The sequence below is a fragment of the Coregonus lavaretus genome (assembly GCF_964263955.1).
Source record: "Coregonus lavaretus genome assembly, chromosome: 25".
NCBI classification, from domain to species: domain Eukaryota; kingdom Metazoa; phylum Chordata; class Actinopteri; order Salmoniformes; family Salmonidae; genus Coregonus; species Coregonus lavaretus.
In genome coordinates, this window is record NC_140012.1 from 14073643 (window position 1) to 14097251 (window position 23609).

The window sequence follows — 23609 nt, forward strand, 5'->3', positions numbered from 1 at the left end:
AGCAGACGCTCTTATCCAGAGCGACTTACAGGTAGTGAGTGCATACATTTTTTTCATACTTACTCACAGTAACATAGCATTATCATCAGTAAGTAAGCTATAGCAAAGCCTGTATTAAGCTTACAGTAACATCTGTGGATACTGTCACTGTGTGTCTGAGTTCTGGGTGCTTGTGTGTGTGTTTATGGGTGTTTGCATATGTGTGCAAATCAGTGCAAATAGTCTTTAATGTGCAGATAGTCTCTAAGGTGCAAATAGTTTCTACGGTGCAGGTCTGAGCAGGGAGACAGCTAGGGTTAGCTGTTCAGCAAACTGATGGCCTTTTGGTAGAAGCTGTCTTGGAGCCTATTGGTCCGAGACCCGATGCTCCGATACCGCTTGCCAGATGGGGACAGAGTGAACAGTCCATGGCTCAGGTGACTGGAGTACTTGACGATCTTTCGGGCCTTCCTCAGACACATCTTGACCGGTGATGCAGCCGGTTAAGATGCTCTCGGTTGTGCAGCTGTAGAACTTCTTGAGGATCCGAGGGCCCATGCCAAATTTCTTAAGGCGCCTGAGGTTGAAGAGGCACTGTGATTGGCCCATGTCAGGTCCTCTGTGATGTGCACGCTGAGGAACTTGAAGCTATTGCTCCTCCACTGCGTCCCCGTCGATGACAATAGGGACGTGCTCCCCCTGTTTCCTGTAGTCCACGATCAGCTCCTTGGTTTTACTGACGTTGAGGGAGAGGTTGTTTTCCTGGCACCACTCTGCCAGGGCTCTAACATCCTCCCTGTAAGCTGTCTCATCGCCGATCAGGCCCACCGCCGTTGTGTCATCGGCAGACTTAATGATTGTGTTGGAGTCGTTCGTGGCCACTCAGTCGTGGGTGTACAGGAAGGGGCTGAGCACGCACTTCTGGGGGAATCCTGTGTATTGGGTCAGTGTGGCGGAGGTGTTGTTGCCTACCCTCACCACCTGGGGTCTGTCTGTCTGTCAGGAAGTCCAGGATACAGTTGCAGAGGGAGGTGTTCATCAATCAATCACATTTATTTATAAAGCCTTTTTTACTTCAGCAGATGTCACAAAGTGCTTATACAGAACCCAGCCTAAAACCGCTACCCAGGGCCTTGAGCTTAGTATCAATGCAGGTTATGATTTGTGGATTGTCTCGCTTCAACAGTTCCTGCTGCCACTGATCATTGAGAAACTGGACTCAGATGTTCAGAGTGCCAAGGTGGACTCCCTGCAGACCCTGGTAAGTCCTCGTTGGTAAACTCACCTAAGATCATCTTTATGGTTTACGTGTACAGTAAATGGCATCCATGTCTTAATGGCCTGTGTTTCCTCCCTATGTTGCAGACTGCCTGTGCTTCTGTGTATGAACATAAAGAGCTAGCCGAATTCCTACCAGGCCTTTGGGCCTCACTGCGCAGAGAGGTACGTTTCATTGCAGCTTGGGTGTCAGCAACATATTAGTATGGTTTGTAAAAGTGTCCTAAATGTTGAGCTGTGATAATGCTAAGTGAGGAATCTTTGATAATGGATAATCTGAATGGAGAGTTTGATTGACGACCTCCCTCCCTCCCTCCCTTACTCTCTCCGTCCCTGTGCAGGTGTTTCAGACCGCTAGTGAGCGGGTGGAGTCCGCTGGCCTAGCCGCCGTCGGTGCCCTGACAGCCTGTCTTTCCCGCTCCATCCTCAACTCTGACTCTGAAGACTACCTCAATGTCTTCCTGGACCTTGTCCTCAAAGGTACCACCTCAAACTATCTGGTTCTGGGCACAAGAGGCTAATGGTGAAGGTGTTTGTATTGTTATTGTGTAGTGGTGTGTATATACAGTTGAAGACGGAAGTTTACATACACTTAGGTTGGAGTCATTAAAACTTGTTTTTCAACCACTCCACAAATTTCTTGTTAACAAACTATAGTTTTGGCAAGTCGGTTAGGACATCTACTTTGTGCATGACACAAGTAATTTTTCCAACAATTGTTTACAGACAGATTATTTCACTTATAATTCACTGTATCACAATTCCAGTGGGTCAGAAGTTTACATACACTAAGTTGACTGTGCCTTTAAACAGCTTGGAAAATTCCAGAAAATGATGTCATGGCTTTAGAAGCTTCTGATAGGCTAATTGACATCATTTGAGTCAATTGGATGTGTACCTGTGGATGTATTTCAAGGCCTACCTTCAAACTCAGTGCCTCTTTGCTTGACATCATGGGAAAATCAAAAGAAATCAGCCAAGACCTCAGACATTTTTTTTAGACCTCCACAAGTCTGGTTCATCCTTGGGAGCAATTTCCAAACGCCTGAAGGTACCACGTTCATCTGTACAAACAATAGTACGCAAGTATAAACACCATGGGACCACGCAGCCATCATACTGCTCAGGAAGGAGACGCATTCTGTCTCCTAGAGATGAACGTACTTTGGTGCGAATAGTGCAAATCAATCCCAGAACAACCGCAAAGGACCTTGTGAAGATGCTGGAGGAAACGGGTACAAAAGTATATATATCCACAGTAAAATGAGTCCTATATTGACATAACCTGAAAGGCCGCTCAGCAAGGAAGAAGCCGCTGCTCCAAAACCGCCATAAAAAAGCCAGACTACGGTTTGCAACTGCACATGGGGACAAAGATCATACGTTTTGGAGAAATGTCCTCTGGTCTGATGAAACGAAACAAAAATGGAGAGAAAAAGAAAAAGGGGGTGGCTTGCAAGCCGAAGAACAACCGTGAAGCACGGGGGTGGCAGCATCATGCTGTGGGGTTGCTTTGCTGCAGGAGGGACTGGCGCACTTCATCATGAGGAAGGAAAATTGTGTGGATATATTGAAGCAACATCTCAAGACATCAGTCAGGAAGTTAAATGTTGGTTGCAAATGGGTCTTCCAAATGGACAATGACCCCAAGCATACTTCCAAAGTTGTGGCAAAATGGCTTAAGGACAACAAAGTCAAGGTATTGTGGCCATCACAAAGCCCTGACCTCAATCCTATAGAACATTTGTGGGCAGAACTGAAAAGGCGTGTGCGAGCCAGGAGGCCTACAAACCTGACTCAGGTACACCAGCTCTGTCAGGAGGAATGGGCCAAAATTCACTCAACTTATTATGGGAAGCTTGTGGGATGCTACCCGAAACGTGTGACCCAAGTTAAACAATTTAAAGGCAATGCTACCAAATACTAATTGAGTGTATGTAAAATTCTGACCCACTGGGAATGTGATGAAAGAAATAAAAGCTGAAATAAATCATTCTCTCTACTATTATTCTGACATTTCACATTCTTAAAATAAAGTGGTGATCCTAACTGACCTAAGACAGGGAATTGTTAGTAGGATTAAATGTCAGGAATTGTGGAAAACTGAGTTTAAATGTATTTGACTAAGGTGTATGTAAACTTCCGACTTCAACTGTATGTGTGTGTGTGTATGTGTGTGTGTATATATATATATATATACAGTACCAGTCAACAGTTTGGACACACCTACTCATTCAAGGGTTTTTCTTTATTTTTACTGGTTGAGAGAATGCCAAGAGTGTGCAAAGCTGTCATCAAGGCAAAGGGTGGCTAAAATATATTTTGATTTGTTTAACACTTCTTTGGTTACTACATGATTCCATATGTGTTATTTCATAGTTTTGATGTCTTCACTATTATTCTAAAATATAGAAAAAATTAAGAAAAACCTTGAATGAGTAGGTGTGTCCAAACTTTTGAGAGAGAGCGAGTCCTTCACAGAGCCAGCTTGGCTACAGGTGTGGTGAGCGATAGAATTTCAATCACTGGATCATTGCTAGCTGTCTGCACTCGACTCACCACCCTGTGCATTATTTACACCCATATAGATTTAGGTATACACACTTTATATAATCCAGTACACTGTCCTGACATACATATATATATATATATATATACAGACACCATCGCCAATGTGCCAACCCGACCCAATGTTTTTATAGACTGTCTGCATCACCTGTGTGAGCCGGACCTGAAGCTGGTGTGGCCCAGTGCGAAGCTGCTGCAGGCCACCTCTACCGCTTCCTACAGGGCGAGCCACAGAGTTGCAGCCGCCGTCATGCCGTCCCTCATCGAGCAATACAACAGCCGCACACAGGTGAGTCACACCATCCAGCTAGGACGTTCCATTGTCGGTAATGTTGGCGCTCGTCTCACATTCTTGACTGTTGGTAATGATTTGGTTAGTTTCCGCATGGCAGCTTCATTACTGTGTGTATTGCTGGCTTCCTGCATAGTCACAATCACAGTGTTATTGCATTGTAAGTTATGGCCTTTTGTTCACCCAGTATTGCCACAGGACATGTAGGCAACCTGTTATAAGTATCTTGGTTCCTATAGGTGTATAATGTCAGTGAAATCTTTCATATCTGTCTGTCCTCCCCTGTGTAGTGTGCTCAGCGGCGCACCCTACTGGATGTGTTACAGGGCTTCGTCCAGCCGGTGAAGTCATCAGAGGAGGGTAAGTGTAACGTCCATTACTGTCCCGCTCTTTGTGCCACATTCATTAATGTCCCGTTCCTCCTTTCCTCCACTATTTTATGCCTCTGCTGCTAAACGTGTGATATACAGTGCTTGATTTCAGGGCCTCATTTGAAAGCGTATTTGAAGCGGAACGCCGTTAGAATTTGCCCAAGCGTTATAACACTTTTAATCACAGATCATGCTTTAGGAATGATGATAATGTCCAGTCATTTCTACTGTACAATAACTCCTAGTCCCTCCTGAAATAGTTTGTTCATTTCTCCTATTATACTCTCCTCTTTCCTTCCTGCTTTGTGTGATATGTGGCTCTGTGAATTGTTCTATTAACCTTTTCCCAATTGTCACACTTGCACTTTCACAACCCCGATCTCCTCCCTCTCTCTCTTCCTTTTTTCTCTATCTCCCTCTCTCTCCCCTTACCCTACCCTACTCTCTCAATTCAATTTCAATTTCAATTTCAATTTAAGGGCTTTATTGGCATGGGAAACGTGTGTTAACATTGCCAAAGCAAGGGAAGTAGATAGTAAACAAAAGTGAAATAAACAATAAATATTAACAGTAAACATTACACTCAGAAGTTTCAAAAGAATAAAGACATTTCAAATGTCATATTATGTATATATACAGTGTTGTAACAATGTGCAAATAGTTAAAGTACAAATGGGAAAATAAATAAACATAAATATGGGTTGTATTTACAATGGTGTTTGTTCTTCACTGGTTGCCCTTTTCTTGTGGCAACAGGTCACAAATCTTGCAGCTGTGATGGCACACTGTGGTTTTTCACCCAGTAGATAAGGGAGTTTATCAAAATTGGGTTTGTTTTCGAATTCTTTGTGGATCGCTGTAATCTGAGGGAAATATGTGTCTCTAATATGGTCATACATTTGGCAGGAGGTTAGGAAGTGCAGCTCAGTTTCCACCTCATTTTGTGGGCAGTGTGCACATAGCCTGTCTTCTCTTGAGAGCCAGGTCTGCCTACGGTGGCCTTTCTCAATAGCAAGGCTATGGTCACTGAGTCTGTACATAGTCAAAGCTTTCCTTAAGTTTGGGTCAGTCACAGTGGTCAGGTATTCTGCCACTGTGTACTCTCTGTTTAGGGCCAAATAGCATTCTAGTTTGCTCTGTTTTTTTGTTTGTTCTTTCCAATGTGTCAAGTAATTCTCTTTTTGTTTTTTCATGATTTGGTTGGGTCTAATTGTGTTGTTGTTGTTGTTGTCCTGGGGCTGTGTGGGGTCTGTTTGTGTTTGTGAACAGAGGCCCAGGACAAGCTTACTTAGGGGACTCTTCTCCAAGTTCATCTCTCTGTAGGTGATGGCTTTGTTATGGAAGGTTTGGGAATCGCTTCCTTTTAAGTGGTTATAGAATTTAACGGCTCTTTTCTGGATTTTGATAATTAGCGGGTATTGGCCTAATTCTGCTCTGCATGCATTATTTGGTGTTTTACGTTGTACACGGAGGATGTTTTTGCAGAATTCTGCATGCAGTCTCAATTTGGTGTTTGTCCCATTTTGTGAATTCTTGGTTGGTGAGCGGACCCCAGACCTCAGAACCATAAAGGGCAATGGGTTCTATAACTGATTCAAGTATTTTTAGCCAGATCCTAATTGGTATGTCAAATTTTATGTTCCTTTTGATGGCATAGAAGGCCCTTCTTGCCTTGTCTCTCAGATCGTTCACAGCTTTGTGGAAGTTACCTGTGGCGCTGATGTTTAGGCCGAGGTATGTATAGTTTTTTGTGTGCTCTAGGGCAACGGTGTCTAGATGGAATTTGTATTTGTGGTCCTGGCAACTGGACCTTTTTTGGAACACCATTATTTTTGTCTTACTGAGATTTACTGTCAGGGCCCAGGTCTGACAGAATCTGTGCAGAAGATCTAGGTGCTGCTGTAGGCCCTCCTTGGTTGGTGACAGAAGCACCAGATCATCAGCAAACAGAAGACATTTGACTTCAGATTCTAGTAGGGTGAGGCCGGGTGCTGCAGACTGTTCTAGTGCCCTCGCCAATTCATTGATATACAGTGGGGAAAAAAAGTATTTAGTCAGCCACCAATTGTGCAAGTTCTCCCACTTAAAAAGATGAGAGAGGCCTGTAATTTTCATCATAGGTACACGTCAACTATGACAGACAAAATGAGAAAAAAAATTCCAGAAAATCACATTGTAGGATTTTTTATGAATTTATTTGCAAATTATGGTGGAAAATAAGTATTTGGTCAATAACAAAAGTTTCTCAATACTTTGTTATATACCCTTTGTTGGCAATGACACAGGTCAAACGTTTTCTGTAAGTCTTCACAAGGTTTTCACACACTGTTGCTGGTATTTTGGCCCATTCCTCCATGCAGATCTCCTCTAGAGCAGTGATGTTATGGGGCTGTCGCTGGGCAACACGGACTTTCAACTCCCTCCAAAGATTTTCTATGGGGTTGAGATCTGGAGACTGGCTAGGCCACTCCAGGACCTTGAAATGCTTCTTACGAAGCCACTCCTTCGTTGCCCGGGCGGTGTGTTTGGGATCATTGTCATGCTGAAAGACCCAGCCACGTTTCATCTTCAATGCCCTTGCTGATGGAAGGAGGTTTTCACTCAAAATCTCACGATACATGGTCACATTCATTCTTTCCTTTACACGGATCAGTCGTCCTGGTCCATTTGCAGAAAAACAGCCCCAAAGCATGATGTTTCCACCCCCATGCTTCACAGTAGGTATGGTGTTCTTTGGATGCAACTCAGCATTCTTTGTCCTCCAAACACGACGAGTTGAGTTTTTACCAAAAAGTTCTATTTTGGTTTCATATGACATTCTCCCAATCCTCTTCTGGATCATCCAAATGCACTCTAGCAAACTTCAGACGGGCCTGGACATGTACTGGCTTAAGCAGGGGGACACGTCTGGCACTGCAGGATTTTAGTCCCTGGCGGCGTAGTGTGTTACTAATGGTAGGCTTTGTTACTTTGGTCCCAGCTCTCTGCAGGTCATTCACTAGGTCCCCCTGTGTGGTTCGGGATTTTTTCTCACCGTTCTTGTGATCATTTTGACCCCACGGGGTGAGATCTTGCGTGGAGCCCCAGATCGAGGGAGATTATCAGTGGTCTTGTATGTCTTCCATTTCCTAATAATTGCTCCCACAGTTGATTTCTTCAAACCAAGCTGCTTACCTATTGCAGATTCAGTCTTCCCAGCCTGGTGCAGGTCTACAATTTTGTTTCTGGTGTCCTTTGACAGCTCTTTGGTCTTGGCCATAGTGGAGTTTGGAGTGTGACTGTTTGAGGTTGTGGACAGGTGTCTTTTATACTGATAACAAGTTCAAACAGGTGCCATTAATACAGGTAACGAGTGGAGGACAGAGGAGCCTCTTAAAGAAGAAGTTACAGGTCTGTGAGAGCCAGAAATATTGCTTCTTTGTAGGTGACCAAATACTTATTTTCCACCATAATTTGCAAATAAATTCATTAAAAATCCTACAATGTGATTTTCTGGATTTTTTTTCCTCTGTCTGTCATAGTTGACGTGTACCTATGATGAAAATTACAGGCCTCTCTCATCTTTTTAAGTGGGAGAACTTGCACAATTGGTGGCTGACTAAATACTTTTTTCCCCACTGTATATGTTGAAGAGGGTGGGGCTTAAACTGCATCCCTGTCTCACCCCACGGCCCTGTGGAAAGAAATGTGTGTGTTTTTTGCCAATTTTAACCGCACACTTGTTGTTTGTGTACATGGATTTTATAATGTCGTATGTTTTTCCCCCAACCCCACTTTCCATCAATTTGTATAGCAGACCCTCATGCCAAATTGAGTCAAAAGCTTTTTTGAAATCAACAAAGCATGAGAAGACTTTGCCTTTGTTTTGGTTTGTTTGTTTGTCAATTAGGGTGTGCAGGGTGAATACGTGGTCTGTCGTACGGTAATTTGGTAAAAAGCCAATTTGACATTTGCTCAGTACATTGTTTTCACTGAGGAAATGAACTAGTCTGCTGTTAATGATAATGCAGAGGATTTTCCCAAGGTTGCTGTTGACGCATATCCCACGGTAGTTATTGGGGTCAAATTTGTCTCCACTTTTGTGGATTGGGGTGATCAGTCCTTGGTTCCAAATATTGGGGAAAATGCCAGAGCTAAGGATGATGTTAAAGAGTTTAAGTATAGCTAATTGAAATTTGTGGTCTGTATATTTTATCATTTCATTGAGGATACCATCAACACCACAGGACTTTTTGGGTTGGAGGGTTTGTATTTTGTCCTGTAGTTCATTCAATGTAATTGGAGAATCCAGTGGGTTCTGGTAGTCTTTAATAGTTGATTCTAAGATTTGCATTTGATCATGTATATTTTTTTGCTGTTTGTTCTCTGTTATAGGGCCAAAAAGATTGGAGAAGTGGTTTACCCATACATCTCCGTTTTGGATAGATAGCTCTTCGTGTTGTTGTTTGTTTAGTGTTTTCCAATTTTCCCAGAAGTGGTTAGAGTCTATGGATTCTTCAGTTACATTGAGCTGATTTCTGACATGCTGTTCCTTCTTTTTCCGTAGTGTATTTCTGTATTGTTTTAGTGATTCACCATAGTGAAGGCGTAGGCTCAGGTTTTCTGGGTCTCTATGTTTTTGGTTGGATAGGTTTCTCAATTTCTTTCTTAGGTTTTTGCATTCTTCATCAAACCATTTATCACTGTTATTACTTTTCTTTGGTTTTCTGTTAGAGATTTTTAGATTTGATAGGGAAGCTGAGAGGTCAAATATACTGTTTAGGTTTTCTACTGCCAAGTTTACACCTTCACTATTATAGTGGAACGTTTTGTCCAGGAAGTTGTCTAGAATGGATTGAATTTGTTGTTTCCTAATAGTTTTTTGGTAGGTTTCAACACTACTTTCCTTCCATCTATAGCATTTCTTAATATTATTCAGTTCCTTTGGCTTTGATGCCTCATGATTGAGTATTGCTCTGTTCAAGTAGACTGTGATTTTGCTGTGGTCTGATAGGGGTGTCAGTGGGCTGACTGTGAACGCTCTGAGAGACTCTGGGTTGAGGTCAGTGATAAAGTAGTCTACAGTACTACTGCCAAGAGATGAGCTATAGGTGTACCTACCATAGGAGTCCCCTCGAAGCCTACCATTGACTATGTACATACTCAGTGTGCGACAGAGCTGCAGGAGTCGTGACCCGTTTTTGTTGGTTATGTTGTCGTAGTTGTGTCTAGGGGGGCATATGGGGGAGGGAATGCTGTCACCTCCAGGTAGGTGTTTGTCCCCCTGTGTGCTGAGGGTATCAGGTTCTTGTCCAGTTCTGGCATTTAGGTCGCCACAGACTAGTACATGTCCCTGGGTCTGGAAATGATTGATTTCCCCCTCCAGGATGGAGAAACTGTCTTCATTAAAGTATGGAGATTCTAGTGGGGGGATATAGGTAGCACACAGGAGGACATTTTTCTCAGTTGAGATAATTTCCTTTTGAATTTCTAACCAAATGTAAAATGTTCCTGTTTTGATTAATTTAATAGAGTGAGTTAGGTCTGCTCTATACCAAATTAGCATACCCCCTGAGTCCCTTCCCTGTTTCACACCTGGTAGTTTGGTGGATGGGACTACCAGCTCTCTGTAACCTAGAGGGCAACCAGTGGGTCCGTCTCCTCTATACCATGTTTCTTGTAGGATGACAATGTCTGTATTTCCGATTTCTTTGGTGAAGTCCAGATTCCTGCTCTTTAGGCCAAAGGCAGATGACCTCAGGCCTTGGATATTCCAGGATGAAATAGTGAAGGCTTTGTGTTCCATAAAGTGTCTAATGTTGTTGGTTGTGTGGTTTGGCCTCAGGCCAGTAATTGTGAGCAGAGCCTGCTGAGCATCTGGTACATGCCATTGGCTTGGGCTAGTGTAAGAGTGGGTGTTGGGCCTGTTTGCCTGCTCACGGCCTGGGCGTATGTGTGACTTTCATGTTGAGGCCCTCTTTGTGGGAGTGGGGGGCTTGGGGTGGGTAGGAGGGGCAAAGGTCTGATCTGAGGGGGCCTAAATGGGGTGTGGGCATGGTTGACTTGGGGGGGAGTTAATTGGTGGGGGTGGGGGTGTAGATGTGGTTGATGGTGCTGTGGTCTGGATGTAGGTCCTCTCTGCGGGGGTCCTCTATGTGTAGGTCCTGGGGGAGGTCCCGCAGGTCTGGGAGGGTGTCTCGCTGGTCTGGGCGGGGTGTCTCTTGATCTGTTGCTCCTGTGTGAGGTGTTGTGTCTGCGGTTGAGGGCGATATCCTTTAGGGTCCGGGCGAAGGTGGGCACTGCTGCCTTGTATAGGTGGACCTGGTCATAAAGGCTGTTCACGTCCAGGGTGGAGTGGTGGGCCAGGTAGACATTTGGTTTTGATGCACAGTCACGGGAAATACTTGCGTTTACCCGCTGTATGGTAGCAGGGTGGAAGTCTTTTCGTGGTAACAGGGTTGAGATAACCACTTGTGCGTTGGGGAAAGTAGAAGAAGCTTTTTCTATCACTCCCTTGAGTGATGTGGCCACCCTTTCCTGCTGTGTTCTCAGGTCGTTTGTGCCTGTGTGTATTATTATGTGGCTGGGTGATCCTAGTCGGTCCTCAGACAGAAGGTCTAGGGCGCGTTGGGTGTTTGGACACCAGAGTTTAGACACTGTGTGTTTTGGAAAAAGTTTATTTTCTTGTATGTATTTCCCGTTTGAGTCCATAAGGAGTACAATCTGTGGCTTGTGTATGTCCTCAGTGGGTGTGGGGGGGTCGTCATGAGGGCTATCAGGGTGTCTGACTGGGGGGTTGCTCAGAGGGGTTGGGATCCCCTGGGCTTGGGGTTCTTCATTTGTTTGTCTGTGTGTGATGTCGAGGCTATGGTCAGGGTCTAGGGTGTACTGTTCTGCTGCGGTGTCGAGACTTTGGCCAGGATCTGAGGTGGGCTGTTCTGCTGGCTTCTCTGCGGGGGTGGCCAGCTCTCTAATGGGTTGTTCTATGTCACCCGTCATCGTTCTCACCTTCTCCTCCAGCACTCCGATCCTCTCCTCTAGTGCTCTGTTCTTCTCCTGCTCCTGCTCTTTCTCCTGTTGATGTTGTCTCACCATAGTCCAGAGTGCAGACATGTCTCTCTCTACCTGCAGCTCTCCAGGTCTAGTTAAGGGGGTGTTGTTGTGCTGGACTGTTGTCTGGGTCTGTGCTGACTGGAGTGTGTTCACCTGTTGTTCCAGCTCCACCTGCCTTACCTCCAGCTGGGTGAATTTATCCTTCATTTCAATGAGGGAGTAGTACTCTGTACTGGGAAGTTGACTTTCTGCTTGGGGTTGCTCTGTGGGGTTATTTAATGAAGAGGTCTGGTCTGACCCGCTCAGGGTAGGGGTATCTTTCTCAAGGGAGAGCTTCTCCTGCTGAGCTATTTCTTTGATTAGGTGAAAGTCCAGCTGGAACTGTTTGGTGTTGCCTTGAACCAAAACGGTTCCAGATTTATAGAGATTAATATTAGACGACTCAGAGTCCTCGTTGTCCAGTATCCTGAGTTTCCACCCGTCGCTAACACCCCCCCTCTTAACAGAGGGGTAGTGTGCTAGTATAGCACTGTGCCATGCCAGGGGATGGTCTGTGTGGAAGATAAGGTTGCTTATGTTCCCATTTTTATACAAATCAGCAAAAAGTTTCTCCTGCTTCCCCAAAAGAAGTTTCAATTTGTACTCTTTTCGTGTCTTGTCGTTTTTTACATTCAGAGGGTACTGTATTTTAATGACCTCTGAACAGTGGGGGGGTGCTTCTAAGGCCTCTCCATTTGGTTGGGGTAGACTACGACTCTCCTGCCATTGTTGGGCTCAGGGGCTTTGACACCTCTCACTTCACACGTCAGTGCTAATTGAAATTGTATCTCTTTGTCAAGTAAGCTTAAGCTTGGTAGCCTTAGCATTCAGTCCTTATAAAATAAAATATATCATTGTAATGTATTTTTCTTCTTGGTTTTTGAAAGTGAAAAATAGCTTCATACTAAACATTACTCACTCAGTTCCAGGTTGGATGGTGTTTTCAGGTTTCTGTTTGTTTGCCAGAGCATTTGCTGTATAGTTTGAGAATAGTAATCCTTGGTAGTAGAAAACTTTCCAGGTAATTCCGTCCAAAATCAGGTTGTAGGTTTGGAGTTTTGGTTTGGAATGAAGGTTATGCTGTGGAGGGTAGCATCCTGTATATGTCCCTGCCAAAAAATCCTACTTTATCTAACTCTAAATCTATATATTTTGTTAAAAATGCAGGAGCAATGTCTTTGAGCTCTCTCTCTCTCTCTCTCTCTCTCTCTTTTTTCCAACATTCTTGAAGGAGTTCCCACATATGCTGAGCACTTGTTGGCTGCTTTTCCTTCACTCTGCCGTCCGACTCATTTACATCTCTCTCTCTCTCTCTCTCTCTCTCTCTCTCTCTCTCTCTCTCCCCCCCCCAGATGAGAGTGTGCTGTTGGACGTCAGGCAGTCTCTGTGCAGTATAGTATTCTCTGCTCTGTCTGAGAGCAATGCTGACCTCCAGATCACATCTATGCGTCTGCTCACTGCTCTGGGCCAACAGACAGGTGACACTCCTAACCTTTCAACCCCTCTTCCAATTAACATACAGTACCAGTCAAAGGTTTGGACACACCTTCTCATTCAAGGGTGTTTCTTTATTTTTACTATTTTCTACATTGTAGAATAATAGTCAAGACATCAAAACTATGAAATAACACATATGGAATCATGTAGTAACCAAAAAAGTGTTAAACAAATCAAAATATATTTTATATTTGAGATTCTTCAAATAGCCACCCTTTACCTTGATGACAGCTTTGCACACTCTTGGCATTCTCTCAACCAGCTTACATTTACATTTTTACATTATAGTCATTTAGCAGACGCTCTTATCCAGAGCGACTTACAGGAGCAATTAGGGTTAAGTGCCTTGCTCAAGGGCACATGGACAGATTTTTCACCTAGTCGGCTCGGGGATTGGAACCAGTGACGCTCTTAACCACTAAGCTACCTGCCGCCCCAGCTTCACCTGGAATGCTTTTCCAACATTCTTGAAGGAGTTCCCACATATGCTGAGCACTTGTTGGCTGCTTTTCCTTCACTCTGCCGTCCGACTCATCCCAAACCATCTCAATTGGGTTGAGGTCGTGGGATAGTGGAGGCCAGGTCATCTGATGTAGCACTCCATCACTCTCCTTCTTGGTAAAATAGCCCTTACACAGCCTGGAGGTGTGTTGGGTCATTGTCCTGTTGAAAAACAAATGATAGTCCCACTAAGCCCTAACCAGATGTGATGGCGTATCGCTGCAGAATAATGTGGTAGCCATGCTGGTTAAGTGTGCCTTGAATTCTAAATAAATCACAGACAGTGTCACCAGCAGAGCACCCCCACACCATAACACCTCCTCCTCCATGCTTTACGGTGGGAAATACACATGCAGAGATCATTCGTTCACCCACACCTCGTCTCACAAAGACACGGCGGTTGGAACCAAAAATCGGAAATTTGGACTCATCAGACCAAAGGACAGATTTCCACCGGTCTAATGTCCATTGCTCGTGTTTCTTGGCCCAAGCAGGTCTCTTCTTCTTATTGGTGTCCTTTAGTAGTGGTTTCTTTGCAGCAATTCGACCATGAAGGCCTGATTCACACAGTCCCCTCTGAACAGAAAGATATGTCTGTGACTTGAACTCTGTGAAGCATTTATTTGGGCTGCAATTATTTGGGCTGCAATTTCTGAGGCTGGTAACTCTAATTAACTTATCCTCTGCAGCAGAAGTAACTCTGGGTCTTGAAGAAACTTTCAAAGTTCTTGACATTTTCTGTATTGACTGACCTTCATGTCTTAAAGCAATGATTGACTGTCGTTTCTCTTTGCTCATTTGACCTGGACTTGTTTTTTTACCAAATAGGGCTATCTTCTGTATAACCCCCCCCCCCCCCCACTACCTTGTCACAACACAACTGATTGGCTCAAACACATTAAGAAGGAAAGAAATTCCACAAATTACCTTTTAAGAAGGCACACCTGTTAATTGAAATGCATTCCAGGTGACTACCTCATGAAGTTGGTTGAGAGAATGCCAAGAGTGTGCAAAGCTGTCATCAAGGCAAAGGGTGGCTATTTGAAGAATCTCAAATATAACACTTTTCTGGTTACTACATATTATTATTTCATAGTTTTGATGTCTTCACTATTATTCTACAATGTAGAAAATATAAAAAAATAAAGAAAAACCCTTGAATGAGTAGGTGTGTCCATACTTTTGACTGGTAGTGTATACCTGACCCCGCTCAACATATTTGAGACCTTTTGAGCTAACCTCTCTGCTGCACAGGTTTGAATCGGTCAGAATGTGGTTTTGGCCACATGCCGTTCAGCTTGTGCTATCCTGTTACTGTGGGATAGGGAATACATTTGATTGGCCATTCGGTTTGTGCTACATCTCCCCTTACTATGCTGAGATGTATAGGTTGACATCTTCCACCTCTCTCCTAGGCCTTCTGTTAGAGTCAGATGTGGAGCTGGTCGTTGACCACCTCACCAGGCTCATCCTGGAGGAGGAAGATGCTAAAGTCAGGTTAGTACCCGTTTTCAGTCGCTCTGGGAGGGCAATCAGAAGTCTATGATACCTAATCAACCAAATAACACAATGGTTTGGTCCTTCTCTCGGTCTCTCCCTGTCTGTCCAGCCTGGCTGTGGTTGAGTGTGCAGGGGCTCTGGCTCACCTGCACCCTGCAGCCTTCATCTCTAAGATGGTTCCACGGCTGAAGGAGGAGATCTTCTCAGGTGGGTTAAGGTCAAAAATGAAATAATGTAAACAAAGGTCTTCTCTGTCATTACGTGTTTTCAGTTACATCATTCTAACCAGAGGAGGGTTACTGAATTGAACCATTTCCTCTCCTGCTCCCAGAGCCCATGGCACAAGGTGACAGTGCCACGCCGTCCCAGGAACATCCCCAGCAGGCAGTGCGTCAGCGCTGTGTGACGGCGCTGGCTGCGGTGTCGTCCCGGCCCAGTGTGGTTCAGGAGAGCACACCTGTCCTGCTACAGGTCCTCACCTCCGCACATACTGGTATGTGTCACTGCAACAGGCTCTTCTGTGATTGTATTGGTAGACCCTTCTAAATATCTATGTTAAGTTGTAGAAGTAGATTCTGATGATGATGACAATGATGATGTAATCTCTCTCCCAACAGGCACTGGTTCGTTCTCATTGGAAGAGGTGATCTCTGTCTGCCACAGTCTGCAGAGGATAGCAGAGCAGGCCCAGGACACTGAAGAGACCGGTCGCGTCTTTCATGACATCATTCTGCGTCTGCTCGGACTGGCATTGCAGGCAGCTTTGCAGGGTGAGAATATTCTGACCAACACAAGCCTTCAGGCCTGTGCAACACATTGTAATGTGAACCAGGAAGTACAACCTTTATTGAACCAGAAAGTCCATTTGAGATGAGAAATCTATTTTACGAGGGAAGCTTGTACTGAGAATGTGTTGGTGTTTTAGCGAATATATGACTCTGTCGTAGCCGGCCGCGACCGGGAGACCCATGGGGCGGCGCACAATTAGCCAGCGTCGTCCAGGGTAGGGGAGGGAATGGCCGGCAGGGATGTATCTCAGTTGGTAGAGCATGGTGTTTGCAGCGCCAGGGTTGTGGGTTCGATTCCCACGGGGGGCCAGTATGAAAATGTATGCACTCACTTAACTGTAAGTCGCTCTGGATAAGAGCGTAAAAAAATGTATAAAAATAAATCTATGCAAACAAAATGCAAATGTCTTCCACGTCATGATGTTGGACAGACAAAGCACTCTTTTTCTGCTTCTGATCTGTGTGTATATGAAGGGTCCTCACACCATCGGACCCCGATGCTGGAGGAGACTGTCCTGTCAGCCATGGTACCTGTCATCAGCACCACCTGTGCCCGACTACAGTCCCAGTGAGTTGACATCACTGAGAGAGCCAGCCACCCAGAAGAGACACACACACCCATAATTGATAATGGCACATTTATGTTATATGTAAATATGTTGGCTTGGTGCTAACCACTGCTCTGTCACCAGACTGGCTGGCCAAACAGCCTCGCGGGCCGTGTCCCTCTTCCTTGACGGTGACGTTTCCTTCCTGCCAGAGAACGCCTTCCCCTCCCAGATCCAGCTCCTCAAGGTCAGGTTTCAATGCTAAAGACAACCAGCCATCACTGAGCCATCTCTTTTTGAAAATGTTTTCTTCACTGTTATACCTACAGAGGACACCCCAGGGACAGGATGCATACTGGGAATAAATAGAGCATTGTATTACTGAGTGGTATGCTGAATGTGTTGAGTGACATTGTCCTTTGACCTTGTCCTCCAGAAGCAGGCAGGTGACTCCTGGAGCCAGTCCCAGATGGTGTGTCTGCTCATGGGTTGTGTGTGCTCGCTGCCACGGAGTGTAAGACCGCCCCCTATGCCTTGGCACCTCATGACAAGACTTCAAAATTACATATTTTTTACATTGTACTGTTAAATGTTCATACAAAGGATACCTGTTTGTTGCGTTACACTGGATACTCGTACAGTGCATTCGGAAAGTATTCAGACCCTTGACTTTTTCAAAATTTTGTTACGTTACAGCCTTATTCTAAAATGGATTAAATAGTTTTTTTCCTCATCAATCTACACACAATACCCCATAATGACAAAGAAAAATATGTTTTTAAATTATTTAATTAAAACTGAAATATTACATTTACATAAGTATTCAGACCCTTTACTCAGTACTTTGTTGAAGCACCTTTGGCAGCGATTACAGCTTCAAGTCTTCTTGGGTATGACGCTACAAGCTTGGAACACCTGTATTTGGGGAGTTTCTCCCCTTCTTCTCTGCAGATCCTCTCAAGCTCTGTCAGGTTGGGGAGCGTTGCTGCACAGCTATTTTCAGGTCTCTCCAGAGATGTTTGATCGTGTCCAAGTCCGGGCTCTGGCTGGGCCACTCAAGGACATTGAGAGACTTGTCCCGAAGCCACTCCTGCGTTGTCTTGGCTGTGTGCTTAGGGTCATTGTCCTATTGGAAGGTGAACCTTCGCCCCAGTCTGAGGTCCTGAGCGCTCTGGAGCAGGTTTTCATTTATTTTTTATTTGACCTTTATTTAACCAGGTAAGACCCATTTGAGGTTAAAAACCTATTTTGCGAGGGCGACCTGGCAAGAAGGCAAAACTGGAAAATAGCAGCGTGTACATAAAATATTACAGAAAAATACAAAATACACACAAAAGACTGTGTGACAAGTTACAGATACAATTGAAGATTAGAAACAACTGCAGCTATCACAAACAGTGTTGTCGACCAGAGTCTAAAAAACAGGCAAGGACACTAACTCCCCTAAATTTAATATATTTTGAAATATGTTCCAGGATGAAGGGGCATTATTGGAAAAAGATTGTTTCACCATCTCAGTTCTAGCCTTAGGAACAGACAAGGACGGCAGCGACTGTGAACGAAGACTGTATTGAGTGAGTGATCTGGTCAGTAAGGAACAGAGATACAAAGGGAGTTGTCCCATCAATGCTTTGTACACAAAAGTGTACCAGTGCTTTAGCCTCCTGGTGGAGAGAGAGGTCCATTGCACCATAGCATACAAATCACAGTGATGGGTGAGTGATCTAGCATTTTTTATGAATCTTAAAGCACCATGATACACTGTGTCCAGAGTTTTTAAGGTACTTACTGAGGCCTGCATATAGACAATATCAGCATAATCCAACACTGATAAAAAAAAAGTGCTTTGAACAAGGTCCTTTCTGGCTAACATTGAAAAGCAAGATTTGTTCCTAAAATAGAAACCCAATTTCAACTTCAGTTTCTTGGTGAAGTTATCAATGTGCTGTTTAAAATTCAGCTTTTCATCTAACCAAATCCCAAGATACTTATAGGAGGTGACCCTATCAATTGCTGGCCTTTTTATAGTTAAAATCTGCAAGTGACTATCTGTTTACTTTCAGGGAAAAGAAAACCATAAAGTTTCAATTCAAAAAGCTGCCTTTGAATAACATCAAAAGCCAACTGTAAGTCCTGAAAAGCCTTCTCAATATTAGATGCGCTAGAATAAATAATTGTGTCATCAGCATGCGATGGAGATTTGCAGAATCAACAGTCTTCCTTATATCAAATCAAATGTTATTTGTCACATGCGCCGAATACAACAGGTGTTTTTTGGTACCCTTCCCTATATCTGTGCCTCGACACAATCCTGTCTCGGAGCTCTATGGACAATTCCTTTGACCTCATGGCTTAGTTTTTGCTCTGACATGCGCTGTTAACTGTGGGACCTTATATAGACTGGTGTGTGCCTTTCCAAATCATGTCCAATCAATTGAATCTACCATAAGTGGACTCCAATCAAGTTGCAGAAATATCTCAAGGATGATAAATGGAAACAGGATGCACCTGAGCTCAATTTCGAGTCTCATAGCAAAGGGTCTGAATACTTACGTAAATCGGGTATTTCTGTTTATTTAATACATTTGCAAAAATTTCAAAAAACCTGTTTTCACTTTGTCATTATGGGGTATTGTGTGTAGATTGATGAAAAAATCATATTTAATCAATTTTAGAATAAGGCTGTTATGTAACAAAATGTGGAAAAAGTCAAGGGGTCTGAATACTTTCTGTATGCACTGTATGTTGCATTCTTGTTACGATCTCCTGACCGATCATGTACATTTAATGGCTCGGTTTAGTCTGTAATCGTAGACTGACTGACTGACCGTGTGCCCTGGACAGGTGGAGGTTCCCCAGATAGATAGACTACTGTTAGAACTAGAGGAGCTGAGCTGTACCTGTAACCATCCCCTCTCCTACACCTCAGCCGCCAAGTGCTACGCTGGGCTGGTCAACAAGAGGCCTGCAGGTGAGTCCTCCAGTCCTGTCCTTTATTTGAATGAGAATTGGTCAAATTAATGTTGGTGAGCTGGTATATTAATCTTGTGTGTGTGTCTACAGGAGAAGCCCTGGACTCTCTGATAGACAGAATGTTAAAGAGGATCTCCACTGAGCTAGACTCTGCATCCTCCTCAGTCAGAACGCAGGCGTTCACTCTGCTGCTCTGGGTTAGACCCCCTTTACATTACTACTATGGCAGTATTCTACAGTGGGGGAAAAAAGTATTTAGTCAGCCACCAATTGTGCAAGTTCTCCCACTTAAAAAGATGAGAGAGGCCTGTAATTTTCATCATAGGTACACGTCAACTATGACAGACAAAATTAGAAAATAAAATCCAGAAAATCACATTGTAGGATTTTTAATGAATTTATTTGCAAATTATGGTGGAAAATAAGTATTTGGTCACCTACAAACAAGCAAGATTTCTGGCTCTCACAGACCTGTAACTTCTTCTTTAAGAGGCTCCTCTGTCCTCCACTCGTTACCTGTATTAATGGCACCTGTTTGAACTTGTTATCAGTATAAAAGACACCTGTCCACAAAATCAAACAGTCACACTCCAAACTCCACTATGGCCAAGACCAAAGAGCTGTCAAAGGACACCAGAAACAAAATTGTAGACCTGCACCAGGCTGGAAAGACTGAATCTGCAATAGGTAAGCAGCTTGGTTTGAAGAAATCAACTGTGGGAGCAATTATTAGGAAATGGAAGACATACAAGACCACTGATAATCTCCCTCGATCTGGGGCTCCACGCAAGATCTCACCCCGTGGGGTCAAAATGATCACAAGAACAGTGAGCAAAAATCCCAGAACCACACGGGGGGACCTAGTAAATGACCTGCAGAGAGCTGGGACCAAAGTAACAAAGCCTACCATCAGTAACACACTACGCCGCCAGGGACTCAAATCCTGCAGTGACAGACGTGTCCCCCTGCTTAAGCCAGTACATGTCCAGGCCCGTCTGAAGTTTGCTAGAGTGCATTTGGATGATCCAGAAGAGGATTGGGAGAATGTCATATGGTCAGATGAAACCAAAATATAACTTTTTGGTAAAAACTCAACTCGTCGTGTTTGGAGGACAAAGAATGCTGAGTTGCGTCCAAAGAACACCATACCTACTGTGAAGCATGGGGGTGGAAACATCATGCTTTGGGGCTGTTTTTCTGCAAAGGGACCAGGACGACTGATCCGTGTAAAGGAAAGAATGAATGGGGCCATGTATCGTGAGATTTTGAGTGAAAACCTCCTTCCATCAGCAAGGGCATTGAAGATGAAACGTGGCTGGGTCTTTCAGCATGACAATGATCCCAAACACACTGCCCGGGCAACGAAGGAGTGGCTTCGTAAGAAGCATTTCAAGGTCCTGGAGTGGCCTAGCCAGTCTCCAGATCTCAACCCCATAGAAAATCTTTGGATGGAGTTGAAAGTCTGTGTTGCCCAGCGACAGCCCCAAAACATCACTGCTCTAGAGGAGATCTGCATGGAGGAATGGGCCAAAACACCAGCAACAGTGTGTGAAAACCTTGTGAAGACTTACAGAAAACGTTTGACCTGTGTCATAGCCAACAAAGGGTATATAACAAAGTATTATTGACCAAATACTTATTTTCCACCATAATTTGCAAATAAATTCATAAAAAATCCTACAATGTGATTTTCTGGATTTTTTTTCTTCTCATTTTGTCTGTCATAGTTGACGTGTACCAGGCCTCTCTCATCTTTTTAAGTGGGAGAACTTGCACAATTGGTGGCTGACTAAATACTTTTTTCCCCCACTGTATCCATTCACACAAGATTTGATCTATTACGTTCCCTATTCCCCTTAGCCAATACTTAGCCTACTGGACTCCCCACACTATAACCCCTCCGTCTTTATACTAGGGATCACTGATACTACTACGACCTTCTCCTTCAGGGTGAATGGTGACTTGCCTGTTGTACATTGTTGTGTTGTTCCATCCATTCATTCATACAGTTGTGAATGGCTTTCTTGTCTTTAGGCGGCAAAGGCTCTGCTTCTCCGCTACCACCCTCTGTCCACAGCCCTGACTGACAAGGTAAAGGACAGGAGTCCTCTTTGTCCTCCCACCCAGATTAACACACACACACACACACACAGTCTGCAGTTTGTTCATTGTTCAGTGTTTCTTCTCCCATGGAGAAAACCTGGCCTAATGTAATAATGAAGTCTAGTCATAATTATATTCAATCCAAGAACATTGAACACAAAGCTTTGTTTGATTCCTTTTGTATTGTGTTCACCTCAGTTTAGCAGTGGAGGTTAAGGGATGAGTCGAGGCTTGAGAAATGGCTCTACCTCCGTAACCTCACACACACACACACAGCAATAATCCTGTGTGTCTGTCTTAGCTCTTCTCCCTGCTCAGTGACTCAGAGCTGGGTTCGTTAGCGGCCGATGGATTCTCTCTCCTGATGAGCGACTCGCCGGACGTCCTCAACCGCGGTAGCCACGCCGACGTACGCATCATGTACCGCCAGCGCTTCTTCACCGAGAACTCTGCCAAACTGGTCCAGGGCTTCAACTCTGTAGTCCAAGGTACTGTGAAGAGACATTCACAATGCACTACAGACGCAGGACACGTGTTGTGATGAAACTGGTTAACCAGTTTGTGAGAGTCCTGTTCATTGTACCAATTCTTAACTTTCCCTTCCTTTTCTCCCTCTGCAGAGAAGAAGTCTGGCTACTTGAAGGCACTGTCTCACATAGTGAACAACCTACCCAGACAGGTCCAGCTCACTGAGCTACCAGCAGTAAGTAGAAGACAGGACAGGAGAGGGACCTGTGACACAGAATAGACAAGTGCCAGACGGGAGCAAAAACAGGAATGACTTCGAAATATGTATTTCTCCATGAATGTTGTGTTTTATATCTTGAAATGTAAAACACATTTGAGAATTTCATTCCATGTGAAATGTGTATTTTGTACATCTGTGAGGAGCATCATTTCTCACTATGGCACTGTTATCTTATGGATACCGCGTGGTGATGTCCTCCTTTATATTCTCCCCTGTGTTTGGTCAGCTCCTGCCCCTCCTGCTAGAGGCCCTGTCGTGTCCGGACCAGGGGGTGCAGGTGTCTACCCTGTCCTGCCTGCAACCTGTCCTCCTGGACCCCCCTTCAGCCCTCACCACCCAGCTGGAGGTGCTGGTGGGGCGCACACTGGCACTCACCACAAGCCCTACCATGGTATGTATCATGTTATGACAGCCACCACACCAAGAAAGCGAAATAGCTAGGGGAGTCTAAAAACATGTGTCAGACAGAGATGTATTCTCTCTGTGACATTAGAGTTGGGCCTCTTGTCCCACAGACCTTGTATCTCATTATTCTTAATGTGCCAGAAATTGATGATTCAGCTTCCGTTGATAGTAACAACGGAAACGGCGGTAGACCTCTCAGCCGTATTGCGAGCATTCAGTACATCTGTGCCTGCAAATGAAATGCTGCTCGACTGTACTGGCGCATTCTTTCACTTTTTGGCGCTTTGATATCTGGACGGTTCAGTATTTTAGCTATGTCCAGCAACATGACCAAGGTAAGTAACCATAGTCCCCAATCCCCACACAGTACACAATGCCACAACACTATCGTCATTCATGAAGGTACTTTTTTTTAGTCTGTGTCTGAGGTCCGTCTCTCCTCGTCCTCACAGAAAGTGCGGATAGCCTCTCTGCGTTGTATCCATGCCCTCTCCCGCTTTCCAGAACATGAGGTAAGACCCTGGCCTGCACTGCACATAACCTCTGTCTGCTGACTGATGGGCCTTTAATAAGTGATTGCTATTGTCCATACCAACTGATTCATATGAACTCTGGCCATTAACAAACCCACCCTTCCCCTGGCAGATCATGCCCTTCCGTGCGAGGGTGCTGCGCGCCCTGGCTGCCCCCCTGGACGACCACAAGAGGATGGTGAGGAGTGAGGCAGTGGTGGCCCGGAATGAATGGTGAGTCAGTGAGTGCTCTACTGGGGAACATAGGGACAGCCCCCCCCCCAACACTGGACTCAGTGAGGCATTAGATTTCTTCAAACATTCTCATATCTGCAAGGGCTAGGGTCAGTCATGCCAATCTGTTGATGTAACATTGGTGATACCTGTTCATCTTCTAAGAAAGGCAGAATGTCAATATGACAGGAAAACCTGATGAGAAAACAGGCCCTGAATTTCTGTATCGTTGTTTTCATTA

The 23609-nt window shown here is 44.5% G+C and overlaps 1 protein-coding gene across 1 annotated transcript in view; it reads left to right on the forward strand.

The window, feature by feature from the left end:
• LOC311100673 (MMS19 nucleotide excision repair protein homolog) overlaps positions 1-23609 on the forward strand; it is a 29620-nt gene that overhangs the window by 5231 nt on the left and 780 nt on the right. The window contains exons 10-30 of the mRNA XM_084141612.1: positions 1166-1240; positions 1345-1422; positions 1599-1737; positions 3960-4114; positions 4408-4477; positions 12912-13037; positions 14973-15054; positions 15167-15264; positions 15389-15550; positions 15675-15827; positions 16320-16413; positions 16538-16640; positions 16830-16907; positions 19238-19364; positions 19457-19563; positions 21401-21457; positions 21771-21957; positions 22090-22172; positions 22444-22608; positions 23075-23134; positions 23268-23368. Of these exons, the coding sequence (XP_083997738.1) occupies positions 1166-1240; positions 1345-1422; positions 1599-1737; positions 3960-4114; positions 4408-4477; positions 12912-13037; positions 14973-15054; positions 15167-15264; positions 15389-15550; positions 15675-15827; positions 16320-16413; positions 16538-16640; positions 16830-16907; positions 19238-19364; positions 19457-19563; positions 21401-21457; positions 21771-21957; positions 22090-22172; positions 22444-22608; positions 23075-23134; positions 23268-23368 (2300 nt within the window). The remainder of the gene's footprint in view (positions 1-1165; positions 1241-1344; positions 1423-1598; positions 1738-3959; positions 4115-4407; positions 4478-12911; positions 13038-14972; positions 15055-15166; positions 15265-15388; positions 15551-15674; positions 15828-16319; positions 16414-16537; positions 16641-16829; positions 16908-19237; positions 19365-19456; positions 19564-21400; positions 21458-21770; positions 21958-22089; positions 22173-22443; positions 22609-23074; positions 23135-23267; positions 23369-23609) is intronic.